This window comes from Mastigoproctus giganteus, chromosome 1 (genome assembly GCF_048544385.1).
Source record: "Mastigoproctus giganteus isolate SK-2022 chromosome 1, ASM4854438v1, whole genome shotgun sequence".
Taxonomy (NCBI): domain Eukaryota; kingdom Metazoa; phylum Arthropoda; class Arachnida; order Uropygi; family Thelyphonidae; genus Mastigoproctus; species Mastigoproctus giganteus.
The window spans coordinates 247232622-247247708 of NC_143575.1; the positions used below are offsets into that span (position 1 = coordinate 247232622).

The following is a 15087-nucleotide window of genomic DNA, read 5'->3' on the forward strand; positions in this document are numbered from 1 at the left end:
ACTGGTGAAGGGAATAAAGGGGGCGCTTAAGTTCTGCAAATTACAGCTTCTGTAGACTAGGCACCTGCGAGGAGATCTGATTGAGATGTATAAGGCCTTGAATGGATTGAGCAGTCTCGATGCTGATGGGATTCTTCCTCTTGCTTAGATTACAAACCTGAGGGGAAATAGATTCAAACTGAGAAAAGACTGTTGTAGGATAAATGTGTGGTAATTGGCCTTTAGCCAGCAGGTAGTTGATGCTGGAACAAATTTCCATCTGTTATTGTGGAAGTTGATAGCATAAGTGAATTGAAGGCAGAACTAGAGAAATATTTGGAAAAAATGGATCAGTGAAATGGGAAGGGGTTTTTTTTTTTTTTTTTTTTTTTGGCTGATGGTTTATAAGCTTGCTTTCTTGCATCCTATGCCTCTACTAATTGTAATGTTAATGTTTATTCATATCAGCAGCTTGCTCTCAGTTCCAGCATTTGAAGCTGATTCTGTAAGATATGCCATTGACATGTTTTTCTGAACAACCTGAAACCACGTGGGATTTTTTTTTAAAAAACATCTGACACTTAGTGTTGATTATGTTAAGCCATTATGTCATTAATTTTTATGTCAAAAAAGTGGACTGTATCCCTTATTGTGAAAGTGAATGAATATTTTGTGGTCACTTACTACTATCTAGAAAAAAGTGCTAAGAGGGAAAATAAATGCAAACAGTTTCAAGTAATACATGCAACTAAAGTAAAACACATTTGAAGCATTTATATACATGTTGGCTGCCTTTGGGTGTTTATATAAGGTGGTAGAACAGTAGCATCCTCTGAGAAGTCTGTTTAAAGAATAGGTTAAAAGTGTTAAGAAAAACCATATGAACACTTTTCTGAGTTACCAAATTGAAAAGTACAAACAGTTACTAGTGAGTGACACTGACTTCTGTTCAAATCCAGTTCATGATCCAAAAGTTTTGAAAGAAAAAAAAAATTAAACTCCCAAAGAAAAAGAACTTTATTGCAAACTTTTGGTAAAAGCAATCTTAAACTGGCCAAGTAAGATGATAACTCTAGATATGAGAGAGGAATATGAGCAGACAGGAAAGTCTGTTCATGTTCCTCTTTTCTGTTAAATCAAGCAATTTACGTGTTCCTTTTAAATGATATGTTAACATGTGAAAATTCAAACATAGCTCTCCAGTCCAGCTTACCCCACAAGTAAGTACTGAGGTTGTTACTCCTAGATATGTTGAAGAATGTTATGTGCAAATTTTTTACAACAATTTTTAAATTATCTGTTATTTTGGGAGTTGAATGCCATAGTAGACTAAACCAGAAGGATGGTTTGATTTATCTCATGTGATTCTTCTGCCAAGGTTGTGAAGGGTCTAAAACAAGATTGTTTTATTCAGTGAGGGGGAATGGGTACTTTATTGTAATAAAGAAATAGATGTTTTCCCATTTTCCCAACTTATCTAGATAAGTTGGGAAAATGGGCTGAGAAGTGGCAACTGAAGTTTAAAATTTGCAAATGCATATGGGTAGCAATAACCAAAGAGAAACGTACCAACTGGGCTGTACTACACTCATGGAAGTGGAAAGTGAAAAAGACCTGGGAGTAATTGTGCAGCCAAATATGAAGTTCGCTGAGCAGTGCAGATGGGCTGCCAGGGCAGGTCATGGAGTCTTGTCAATGATATATAGGACTTTTGCTAGCAGGGACAGGGAGGTGATAATCCCGTTATACAAGGCAGTGGTCAGGCACACATGGAGTACTGTGTATAGGTCTGGAGGCCTCATTTTAGGAAAGATGTAGAGTTGCTAGAGAGAGAGTACAAAGAAGGGCAAAAACTGTCATCTCACTATTTCTCAATATCTTCCTTGGAGTAGTCACAATCAGTTGATTTCTAACAGACAATCCAAAGAGAAACCATAAGAAAAATCATCAGTGTTTGAAAGCATGCTGTAGAGATGAACAATCTTTTAGCATATATTTTAATAAAAATTCATGTGTTGTTAGTGAAATTTCATTTGTAGTGCAGTGTGAACTTTAAAAAAACTCTCCTGATTTTTGAGCCCCTTATTTCTGCTTGTTTTTGATAAAAAGTCTGTTTTCCTGCTGCTTACAGTTACCAATCTCCAGCTTTTTGAAAGTCAAAAGTTCATAGCTATGTTCCAGTACTCACAGTTTGTCACATGATACCATGCTAAATCCTGAATGCGCAACTGCTTTAAGCCTATCCCAAACAGTACATTTGGGACAGGCTTAAAGGCCAAACACCCAAGTAATGTTTGATGTTGCTTGGCATTTTTTAATGTCCTGCATAGAAATGTTTGTGGGGAAACTAATGAAAAGATTTCATTAGATGTTCAAACATCTTCCTCACAGCTCAGATATTTTCCTGTGTGATTAATTAATTTGTGCTTTTCAGATTGAAACAGTTTATTAGTTCATCAATTAATTAATTGAGCACATTAATTAATCTGTGCTTTTCAGATTAAAACAGTAAACAAATTAATTCAGTGAAATTAATTCTAAAAATAGGATGTTACTCGTCAGTAAAGAAACTTTTTTACTCAATTCAAAAAAGTTATAGTAAAAATTATTTAATATAATTGGAGAAGGAAAATTATTTGTAGTCTCAGTTTTATAGAGTAAAAAGAATTTATATGGAAAAGATAAAAAAAAAAAAAAAAAAAGGCCAAATCCTTGACTGTTTCTTTGGAGAACAGTAGTCTTTTGTTTTTCCTCAATTTGAACTTAATACTTGTTTATTTAATTTTTTACAGAAAACCTATTTAAGTTTTCTTTAAAAACCTATCACTATTTAGTGATAAATTTGGTTTCATAATTATTACAAATTACATGGCTAAGCAAGTAATAAATTCCTTCTCTAAATATACTAAGGAAGTGAAGAATATTCCATCTTTTGTTTTCAAATTGCAAATTATTTCGTTTGTTATGTGTTAGCTTTATTTCTTAACCATTTATTTAATGGAATTCCATTTTCTTGAATTCTAGTCTTAGTACATTGTATTTTCTAGTCCCAAGAAGTCCATTTATTCCTGTTCTGATATCCTTCTATTTCTAGTCATTTTCCTTGCTTGAATATGTTTAAAAAATTCTGTTATGCCTATTCTTTCAAAACACAGCCCTGAGACAGTGAATTACAACCTCTACAGAGATAAACATATAACCAGCCTTTTTTAATCTAATTTTAAAAATTCAATTGGCGTTATAATTAAAAAATGCCCTTTGGAGTGTATACCTTTGATTCAATAAATAATTTTATCTTTTTGGAACTTTTCAAACAGAGAATTATCATATTGAGAGTTTATTGAAAGCAGGTTACCAGGAAGATCACTTAAGGCACTATTCTTTTGCACATACTATTTTCAGGTATTTTAAATTATTTTTGAAGTAGTAGTGAGACACCATGCTGTATTACATAATTCAGTTGATATCCTGTCATGCCTTAAATATTTCGGTATTTCAATAAATCCACAGGAATCAAAATTCTTAGTATTTAGCCTTTAAACACTTAACCTGTCTCCTTCTTCCGTAGATGGAGTACCACTAAAGTAGTGTTGAATCTCGCACATTTTATTGAATAAGGTTTAATTCATGATTCAGGCAGCATATATATCAAATTCCAAAGTTTTGAAATCTCTTTGTGATCTTTGTTTCTGATTAAGTTTATAAAATAATATATTCTTACTCTTATTTTTCCTGTTCTCATATGGTGTAGGATGTATGTTGTGAGATTGAACATGTAATGTATACTGTCACAAAAAAATATTCAGTCTGTTGTTATTTGTGGCATTAGTGCCATACTGGATGCTAAAAAAAAATAGCTAGAATGAAGATGTTAACTCTTCTAGAGTTTCATCTCTGTCTGAAGATAGTCTTTATTTTTGCTTTGACTTGATGACAGAACCCCAAAGTGAATTCAATAACTAAGCAGTTTTGTATTTCAACGTTGCAGAGTCAGTAAACAAATTGTTGCTTTTAAAATATGGAATTAGCATTTTAATTAATTTAATCTAATTTTAATTGTTATTTCCCATGTCACGCCTTTTGATTAATACATTTTGCTTCTTTTGCAGAAGGAGATCCACATAATTATTTAACATATTTTAAACGAGCAACAGTATATCTAGCCCTAGGAAAGTCAAAATCAGCAGTAGAGGATCTGTCCAAGGTTATAGAATTAAAGCCAGATTTTCTAGCAGTAAGTAGAGTAGAGATATTTTTAAACTATAATTTAGTGTTTTTTGAAAATATTTCTTTTTATCTGATATAGGAATCATATTAATACAAAATATTATATATTCTTATATGCACCCAGATCTAAAATCTGATATCTTTGTTATATTGTAGGAATATACAGGGGCTATAAAAGTCTGTCGCCATAGCAATATTTGTTTACTTCTTAGCATATACAGTATTTATGTTTAGTTATTTGAATGTACCTTGAAATTTTTACACTTCTGATTGCCCATCTGAGCTAAGGATTACTCTCTGAAATGTCTTTGTTAAGGTTTCTGCTGTGATATCTTTCAGTTGATAGTTTTTGAGATCTGCTGTAGTAAACAACTGACTTCAAATATCCCTATAGAAAGAAGAGACTGGTGATAGATTAGAGATTTGGTTTGGCTACACAATGCACCACTATCCATTTTCCCTTAATATTCTCATTTGACCACGCTCAGATAGATAGGAAATGAGGTGGGAATATGTTGTTTTATTGTGAATCAAAAACCTTTGTAGTAACTCATAGTGCTCTTCAAGGTAATTTTTTCCACAGTTTCTCTCTTCAAAATTCAAGGATCCTCAATTGAATATGATGATAAATTATGAACCCACAAGCATTTTTCTCTGAATGTAATCTGTAAATTTCTTGCTCTGTAATCTGTAAATTTATTTGAGAATGGGCATCTTTCACCCAATGTATTCTCACTACTCCATTAATAAGTTTCATTCAAATGGAAGCATGCTTCATCACTGCAACAGATGTCCTGGACAAATAGTCTATAGTCTATATCTGCACTAAATGGCGCCTCCGTAGCCAGGTGGGAAGGAGCAGTAGTGTGTAGCACATGCTTCTTGATTAGACCAGGTTTCGAGCCCATCACCACCAAATATGGAGGATGCGGAAAGGTCAGGGAATGACCACCGCATATCCCAGAGCAATATGGCCTTAGTTGCTATTGCTGCTAAAAACCAAAATAACATATCTGCACTAAAAGTATGTTTGCTTTTACCATTTTATTTTTGCCAAATATAATGAAAAAATATTAGCATTAGCAAAGGCACGATGCAAAAGTCATTGTGAATGGAGAGTACCTAAACCATTTACAATTTGCAGGTGACATTGCGGTCATAAGCCACGATCCCAAAGAATTAGAGGAAAATCTTAATCAGTTATGCAGAGGGTTAGTAAGGATTTTGGACTAAAGATGAATATGGCTAAAACAAAAGTAATGATGAACAAGTATGCCACAGAAAGGGATATAATGATTGAAGGAGCAGTAATTGAAAAGGTAGAGTCATATACTTATCTGGGACAAGTCGTTAGCTGTAATAATGATAAATGCCTGGAAGTCAACAGAAATATAAATTTTGGATGGATAGCATTCAGGAAATATAGTCATATACTGAGAAGCAATATCCTAATTTGTCTGAAACAAAATAATGAACCAATGTATACTTCCCACCATGACTTATGGAAGTATAACTTGGGCAATCACCAAAAGAATGGAAGAGAAGCTGAGAACTACACAGTGAAGAATGGAACGAATTATTGGGAATCAGACTGTTAGATAAGAAGAGAAACACATGGATTAGGCAGCAAATTCAAGTAAAGGACATTCTTATCAAAACTAAAGAACTAAAATGGTCTTGGGCAGGACACATAGCTTGAAGACATGATGACAGATGGACTAAGAAAATAACAGAATGGTACCCAAGAGGAGCTAAGAGAAAACCTGGAAGACAACAATGGCGATGGACAGTGAAATTCATGAGTTTGTGGGTAGTAAACAGATGACCATTGCACAAAACAGAAGGAAAGTTGCTGGAGCGGCCTTTGTCCTGCAGTGGATTGAAAATGGCTGATGATAGCATCAGCCAAAAAAAAAAATCTTATTTCACCCATCCACTCACTCCAAATGTTTGTCTAGTTCTGCCTTGAGTCTATTTAAGCTATCAACTTCTACAACGACAGATAGAAGTTTGTTCCAGCAATCAACCACCCACTGGCTAAAGGCAAACTTCCGCACATCCATCCTACAACTGTCCTTCCTTATTTTGAATTTATGCCCTCTCAGGCGATTATTCTGAGCAAGAGGAAGTATCCCATCAGCATTGAGCATGCTCAAACCATTCAGGGCTTTATCCACCTCTATCAGATCACCTCACAGGTGCCTAGTCCCCAGACACTGTAATTTGCAAAACTTAAGCTCTTTCTTCATAAGAGCAACCCTTTGTTCCATTCACTAATCTTGTTGCCCTTCTCTGTACTCGTTCCAACAGCTCTACATTCTTCTTAAAATGAGGCCTCCAGACCTATATACAGTACTCAAGATGTGGGGCGCCTCCGTAGCCAGGTGGGAAGGAGCAGCAGTGCGTAGCACACGCTTCTTGATTAGACCGGGGTTCGAGCCCGTCACCACCAAATACGGAAAGGTCAGGGAATGACCACCGCATATCCCGGAGCAATATGGCCTTAGTTGCTAATGCTCCTAAAAACCAAACAACAAACAACAAACAAACTCAAGATGTGGCTTGACCATTGCCTTATACAAGAGGATAATCACCTCCTTATCGCTGCTAGAAAAATTCCTGTATGTCATTGACAAGACACCATGAGCTACTCTTGCGGACTGTCTGCACTGCTCAGAAAACTTCATATCTGCCTGCACAATTACCCCCAGGTCCTTTTCACTATCTACCACTGTCAGTGTAGTACCACACAATTGATATGTTACTCTGGGGTTACTGTTTCCCATATGCAGTACTTTACATTTGTCAATGTTAAACTTCATTTGCCACCTCAGCCCATCTACTCAACTTTTCTAGATCCTGTTGCAGCAGCGTACTGTCATTAGTGTCATTAACAACCCTGCCGACCTTCGTATCATCTGCAAACTTGGACATTAAGCTTGATATACCATCATCAATATCATTTATAAATACAGAGAACAATAAAGGACCCAATACTGGACACTGGGGAACTCCACTAATAACATTAGTCCACAAAGAGCAGTGTTCATTGATTACCACTCTGTCTTCTCCACTCAACCATCCCTTTATCCATAGCAGCAATTTACCTCCAATGCCATACTGAAATGTTTGAGCTTTTCTTTTGTGAGCAGTTATTTTGATTTTCATTATAGTAACTGGTGAATAATAATGATTCAGAAATGAAATTTCTCATATTCTCATTGGTGAAGAGATGTTTCCAGTTTATAAATTGGAAATAGTTTTGGATATTTCTAGTTTAGAAGATGAAGATGATTTTAATACAACTGGACAATTTTGTATTCTAAATCAAGTATTGGAATTTCAGGTTTTATTGGACTTAACAGAAATGTAAAAAATAATGTTCCAAATTTATTATGCCTATATTTAAGCTGGTTGCCATGTTATTTCAAAATGGTAGAGTGGAATAAAGTCCCTCATCCCCATCTAGTCACCCCCAAAAAGTAATGTTAATTTAGTTTAGATCAGACTGTAAACAAATACAGTAGTTCTAATCAAGTGGCACTTAAATTGAATGGCAGCCATCTTGTTTCAAGATGGGAGATAAAAATTAACCCACCACCACAATACTTTAGTACCTGAAGGTGGATGGAGAGTTATTTGTGTGACAATTTGGTTTTAATCTGTAAACAGATGTTATTAGTGTTAAGACACACTCTGACAATCTGATCAGTTAACCAACTCCCCATTACCTTAAAATTGTAAACTATTTACCTTTGTTTGTCTATATATATACATATTATTCTACACCAAAAATTGAAACATTTTTTCTATGTTAATAAATAAAATTATGTTCAATTTTGATCATGGGGGATCGTTGCTCTTGATGAAGACCGAGGGCTAACTGTTTGACCTTAATGTTTGGGATTATTTTCAGTACTATTATCTAGGGTTCTACCTAAGTTGCTAACTTTTTTTTTTCTTTTTTACATGAATAGAAACATTTGTTTCTAAGTTAACCATACGCTTTAAATCTTAAGATTGAATAGTCAGCCATAGACCCTCACTGGAAGCAATGATCTCCATGTGATAAAAAGCAGTAAGATGTGCAAATTTTATTTGATTTCAACCTCTGCATTCAGTATACCCGTGCAATCCCATAGCCTCCCTGTGATCAAAAACAGTAAGGCATATGAATTTTATTTGATTTCAGCCACTGAATTCAAGTAAATAGTTGAGTCAACAAGTGAGAGCAATGGGATTGGAGGTTGAAAAGCCACCAAGACAATGTCCGAAGCTTGTGATTTTTGACTTTAATAAAGAAGTCACTAAAGAACACTTCCTTCAGGAGTTGTATGAAAGAAATCTAGCAGATTTTGGGATTTTGCAGACTCAGATGTGTAGTGATGTGGTTGTATTGACAAAGAATAAGGCCAGAGGATCTACTCGCTTTAATTTTATTGTTAAAACTTCAGATTCTATCAGAAGACTTCTGATGGCCCAAAAAAGAGTTTATGTTGACCGGTATTTGCAAAGGGTGATGGACCTTGTGATGCTGACACAGTGCTTTATGAATTATGGCCTTGTGGTTAGGGTGGCCATCCCCTAGAAGAAAAGATGAACCGCCAAAGTGTGTTAATTGTGAGAGGAGGAAATGTCCTTCTGGGCATTCTGCAGTGGACAAGAAGTGTCCTGACAATCTTAGAGTTATTGACATCGTTAGATGTAGAACAGACTATGATGCTTAAGGTGGCGTGGATGCCCTGGGAGATCCCTCGGATTTGGCTGGTTTGCTAAATATCTTGTATATCTTTGGCATGGCTGACGGATAGCTGCTCTCCCCAGTACCCAGATGTAGTCTGTAGCTTAAGCTGTGTCATGATAGGGGGCCCCTTGCTTGTGGTGTGATCACTATGAGGTGCCCTCCATGTTGGAGGATGAAATATTTATTATTAATCTTGTTAAGTATAAATCATGATAACTGAGAAATTAAAGGGGAGCGAGACTCCCCTTCCACTTCCTCGAGCTAGCTTTGGGTTTGTGGAGTGGGTTTTTGCTCCACAGGTCAAAGTAGTATGTTTTGTTGATCAACTGATTGCTGATTATGGAATAAGATTTCCTGGAATGTGGTGACCTACCTCCTCGTTGTGGGGATGGTAATTTGTGGTGGGGGTGGAGACTCTGTCCTCGCCGCGAGGCCAAAGGTGGTGGTAGTAGTAGTGGCATGTGATGCAAGAAAGCAAGTGCATGAGCTTATGCAGCATCAGCCAAAAAAAAAAAAAAAATCACACCATTGCCTCCAAATGCCTGTCCAGTTCCTCCTTAAATTTATTCAACCTATCAACTTCCACAACTACAGATGGAAGTTTGTTCCAGCAATTAACCACCCACTGGCTAAAGGCAAATTTCCGCACATCTATTCTACATCTGTCTTTTCTTAATTTGAATTTATGCCCCCTTAGGTTCGTAATCTGAACAAGTGGAAGGATCCCATCAGAATTCAGCGTGCTCAACCCATTCAAGGCCTTATACACCTCAATCAGATCACCGCACAGGTGCCTAGTCTCCAGCCACTGCAATTTGCAGAACTTAAGCCTCTGTTGGTAAGAGGATCTCTTCATTCCCCTCACCAATCTTGTTGCCCTTCTCTGTACACGCTCAAGTAAATCTACATTCTTCCTAAAATGAGGCCTCCAGACCTGTATGCAGTACTCAAGGTGTGGCCTGACCATTGCCTTATACCGAGTGATAATCACCTCCTTTTCCCTGCTAGCAAAACCCCATGACCTGCCCTGGCAGCCTGTCTGCATTGCTCAGAAAACTTCATATCTGACTGCACAATTACTCCCAGGTCTTTTTCATTTTCTACCACCTAAAGTGTAATACCACACAGGTGGTACGTTTCTCTGGGGTTACTTCTACCCATATGCAGTACTTTGCATTTGTCAAGGTTAAACTTCAGTTGCCACTTCTTAGCCCATCTGCCCAAATTATCTAGATCCTTGCAGTAGCACTCTGCCGTTACTGTCATTAACAACCCTGCCAACCTTTGTATCATCTGCAAACTTCGACATTAAGCCTGATATACCTTCATCAATATCATTGATAAATTTACAAAACAACAGTGGACCTAACACCCTGTGGGACTCCACTAATAACATTAGTCCACGAAGAGCAGCACCCATTGATTACCACCCTCTGTCTTCTCCCACTTAACCATCCTTTTATCCATTGTAGCAGCTTACCCTTAATACCATTCTGCTCCAAATTGTACAATAGTCTTCCATGCGCAACAATGTCAAAAGCTTTCCTGAAATCCAAATATATATCAAAATTATTTTTTGCATCCAGTTCCTTTGTAACCACATCATAATATCCTATCAAATTTGTCAGACAAGACTTTCCCTTAACAAACCCATACTGTGTCTGAATTATTGCTGCAGTCTTGTCTAGATGATCCTGCAATGCATCTTTAACCAGTGACTCCATTATTTTACCCAGAACAGAAGTTAAACTAACTGGTCTGTAATTACTCGTGTCACCCTTCGATCCCCCTTTGTGAATTGGGGATTCATTTGCACATCTCCAGTCCGTGGGAACCTCCCCTGAGTCCAAGGACGCTCTCTCATAATTATGGCTAAGGGTTTGCTTAGTTGCTTTGCCGCCTCCTTGGTCGTTGTTTCCAAAAGTTATTTGTGTTATTTTGATTGAATTTAGACTAACCAATAAAGGATATGGTGCAACTGAAGCTAAGCATCATTGGCATACGGGCAAGAGCCCACGTGGCCAGTTGACAAAGTTCATTCAAATGACAATGACAAAGAACTGCATTCAAGTACAGCAGACTCTCAATTTACTGGGATCGGATTAACCGAGACACTTTAAGACTCCAAATTAAAAAGAAAAACAAAAAAAAAAAAAAAAAATCAACCAAAAATCATAAAATTCAAGTAATAACTGTTCTAGAATAGTTATTACTTGAATTTTATTCCGACTTGCAAAACTGATGTTTTGCAAGTCGGAAATAAGTGACAAGAAGCGGCGTTATAAGTCTTCTTGGGAGATTAATGTACCTGTTATCTTGTAACCCCGCTGTCTTCACCCCCCCCCCAAAAAAAGGAACCAAATGTTTAGTTTGTTTTAGTGCATCGCGTCGACAAAAAGACAAATTTTGTTTCATTATTTATGTCAGGGATGTCGAATTTTTTTTTTTTTAGTAAATATATTTTTTGTTTCGAAATCACGAAAATGATCAGTAAACGCAAAAGAGTTGCGCTTTCAGTTAAACAAAAACTTGAAATTATTCAAAAGTTTGAAAACAGTGCATCCGTTAAATCTTTGATTAGCCATTATAATGTTGGTGACCAAATCATACGCAACATCGTTAAAAATAAAGGGAAATTATTAGATTTAAAATCGACATCGCAAGAAATAAAGGGAAGCATTGTATTTGACACGCAAGTAGTACGTGGTAAGTTTTTTCATTTTTTGTCTATCGGCATATTTTTTAAGTAAGTTGCTGAACATTTTTCAATATAGTAAGTCCCCGGCTTATGCAACTACGGATTTATGTAAATTTTTTTTCACTCTATTTTTCTTTTAAGATTATAAAATTTTAAAAAAAATAAATAAATAAAATAAAATAATAATAAGCAATCAATAATGATGATCATGGCACGCACAAATTGCACAAGTGAGTTACGGAGCAAAAAGCAAAAAAATATGAAAGAAGAGAAGATTCTTACAATTTATTTATGTTTTTTTTGTTTCGTTTTTTTTTATATGACTGAAGATTTCAGCGAAAAGGACACACATTTCACTGTAATAACGTCATAATTTCACCATAATAAATAATTCCGGCTATCTGTATTTTCAGAAATGCAATAAGATCAAATTTACTACCCATTTATAATTAGATGCACAAGCAGAAAAAAATCCAATAACACAGAAAGTGCATATTGTTTTATGGTAGTGACCACCAGAAATGTGCTTTAGTAAAATGTGAACTTGCACGGGGTGATAATAGTGAGTTTTTGCCTTAAACCTGTGAAGTTCTGTACAGAAAATTTCATTTTGACTGTTATCATGGTGCTGACTAAGAGAATAAGTGACAGCGGTACTAGTAAATCTACCAACAAAAGAAAAGCGATTGATTTGGATCAGAAAATTAAACTAATAAGAATGTATGAAAATGGTCAAAGATTAAAAAGTATCGCACTGAATTCAGATTTGTCAATAATAATATAGTTGCAGTATGTTATTAGTCATTCCCAAGTTATGTAAAACTCAACAAAGTAAGAAGTTACATCTTACGTTTATGTATGTCGAGGACTTCTGTATTTTTGGATTAACCGGGGAAATTGATTATCTGGGATTTGTTTTTTACCATCTATCCCAGAAGATCGAGAGTCTACTGTATACCCCTGCAGTCCTATAGCATAGAAACATTTCTTATTTTGGAACTCTCTGTAATACTCCTAGTATGGTACTATTAGATACAGCTGATCCTTCCATAACACTTGAGATACATTCCAAAAATATGGTGCATAGTAAAAATGAGCACTACATCATACATGTTTTCTGCAACAGTCAAGGATAAATAGTTCTACAATTTATTATTACTTTTTATCAGTGCAGTACCTACAGTATTACTATACAAGTAAACCTTGATATTAACCCCCGGGGGCTCACATCTGGTGAGTATGGGCTTGGCAAACCCAGGGTCCTGAGCTGGATATCATCATTCTTCTCTTTCTTGGTGATGCCTTTCTACTTCTCTCTCTCTCTCTCTCTCTCTCTCTCTCTCTCTCTCTCTCTCTCTCTCTCTCTCACACACAGGGGGTAACTCAGGAATTTTTTTTTTTTTTGGCTGTTGCGGCGTAAGCCTCAGGCTTCCTTGTACCATATGGCTAATAATAATAATAATATGCATTTTCAATCAATGCGAGTTTTAGTTAATATGGTCACAAACATTAATACCATTCCTCTATATATGCCATCTAAAATTTCGAATAGTGTATTAGCCGATTATGAAACAAAATATTTTTAAATTTTAAAAACGCAAAAAAAAAAAAAAAAAAAAAATGCCGAAAAAGTTGACGCTGTTATTGAAGAAATTGGTGTCGTTGGAAAGGATCGTGATTTTGAAGATGTTGATTCCCCCTAATGTCAGAGAATGCCTGAGTTCACAGTCACTCACTGACACGGATCTTATAGAATTGGAGCAACAGCGTGCCTGTGACGAGCAAGAGTGAATTGCGACTGAAGGAGAGGAGTGTGCTTCTAAGGAAATGTCATTAAAGGGACTCGAGCAGTTGTTCCGAAATTTGGAAACTGTTAAACAACAAATTATGGATTTAGAGCCGAATGTGGAAAGAAGCATGCTAGTTCGGTGAACCCTAGAAAATGGAATTAGCTGCTATCGTAAATTTTATGAAGAGAAAAAGAAGGGTACAACTATTCAAACAATGCTTGAAAAAATATTTTTATAGGAAGTAGCATATCCATTTTCTTTAATAAACATTTTTTAGCTTACTTGCTTTTCATTATTCTTATATTTCTATCTGTGTACACAGTTAAAATGTATTTTAAAGGCCTAAATTAAGTCTTCTTAAGAATGTTCCAAAACATCATGGATGAATTAGAATTTTTCCCATTGGTTTTTAACTTCGATATATGCGGTTCCAAGATATACAGTACACCCGTTGCATGAATTAATCAATGTTGTTTACCCCACACCTTCCTCTAATTGAAAAATAAGTCATTTTTCAATTGGAGAAAGGCGATGGGGGGAGGGAATTCTTTTATTTTTTTAAAGTTGATGCGTCTCTCTCTCTCATAAAAGTTTTCTTTTGAATGTGCAGCTTCTTTCAGTGTCAAGATCAATTTCAGAAACTATTTTTGCCAAATCTTTAAAACTTCCATTTTTATTTCAGTTTACATTACAGATAGTAAGAACATGTATATATAGGAACTGTATAATTTTTTTATACACAAAATATATAACAAATCAAAATATGCACAGCTTGCTCATGAACAACCATAAACTGAAATGATGCTAGTGAGAAAGTAACATGACGGCACGTGGGTTTCTTGTGCATAACTTTGAATTTTCATATGTATAATGGCAGACGAGGTGTTAAATAAATATGCATGTAATTTAAAAAATGTTATAAGATGGCACATTATAGCAGGATATGCTTTCTGTCTACAATATTCTATGTCAAGTTCTGAGGTGGTGCTGTCATTTGCATGTATTTCTTGATATTAGGATCAGGCATCAAGAGAAAAAGTGATATTGCTAACATTAATGATGTAAGACCTGTATTTTCATTCTAATTTCTTGTAGTTATAATTATATGGGATATTGTTGGTGGGGGTGTGTCTTTTCAGTAAATTTATTAAACCTTTAGCTGCTGCATAGTTAAAGAAAAAATCAATATCTGGGGCCACCATTTTTTTTTTTATTTTTTTTATTATTATTATTATTATTATGGTACCTAACATTTTTTTTACTAAACCACTAATATGATGAAAATGGAAAATTCAATTTTCTTAGGGGGTTTCTTTGTGAGAGAATATCTCATCGGTCATAAGGCCCAAATATGATGAGGTCAGTTCTGTGGCCATGACATATTTACCTTGTATTTCATGCTATAGCTTTATTTGTGTACTTTTCTTATATTTATTTCTTCATTTAATGAGTTTGTGAAGATGTATGATGCAAAATTTTCATTATCAGGAGCAATTATGGCATATTTTCACTGTTCTTCAACTTGTGAAGAAGAACATTGAAAGCTGCAACAAAAGTTTTTGAATGAATGTGTATCAGATAATGTATAGTATTTGAGTTTCTGTTGACATAACTTCTGGAAAAGCTGGTGTCACAGTTATTAGTCTTGA

General features: G+C 35.4%; 1 protein-coding gene across 1 annotated transcript in view; it reads left to right on the forward strand.

The window, feature by feature from the left end:
* P58IPK (dnaJ homolog subfamily C member P58IPK) overlaps nt 1-15087 on the forward strand; it is a 156130-nt gene that overhangs the window by 46914 nt on the left and 94129 nt on the right. The window contains exon 3 of the mRNA XM_090385370.1: nt 4089-4213. Within this exon, the coding sequence (XP_090241496.1) occupies nt 4089-4213 (125 nt within the window). The remainder of the gene's footprint in view (nt 1-4088; nt 4214-15087) is intronic.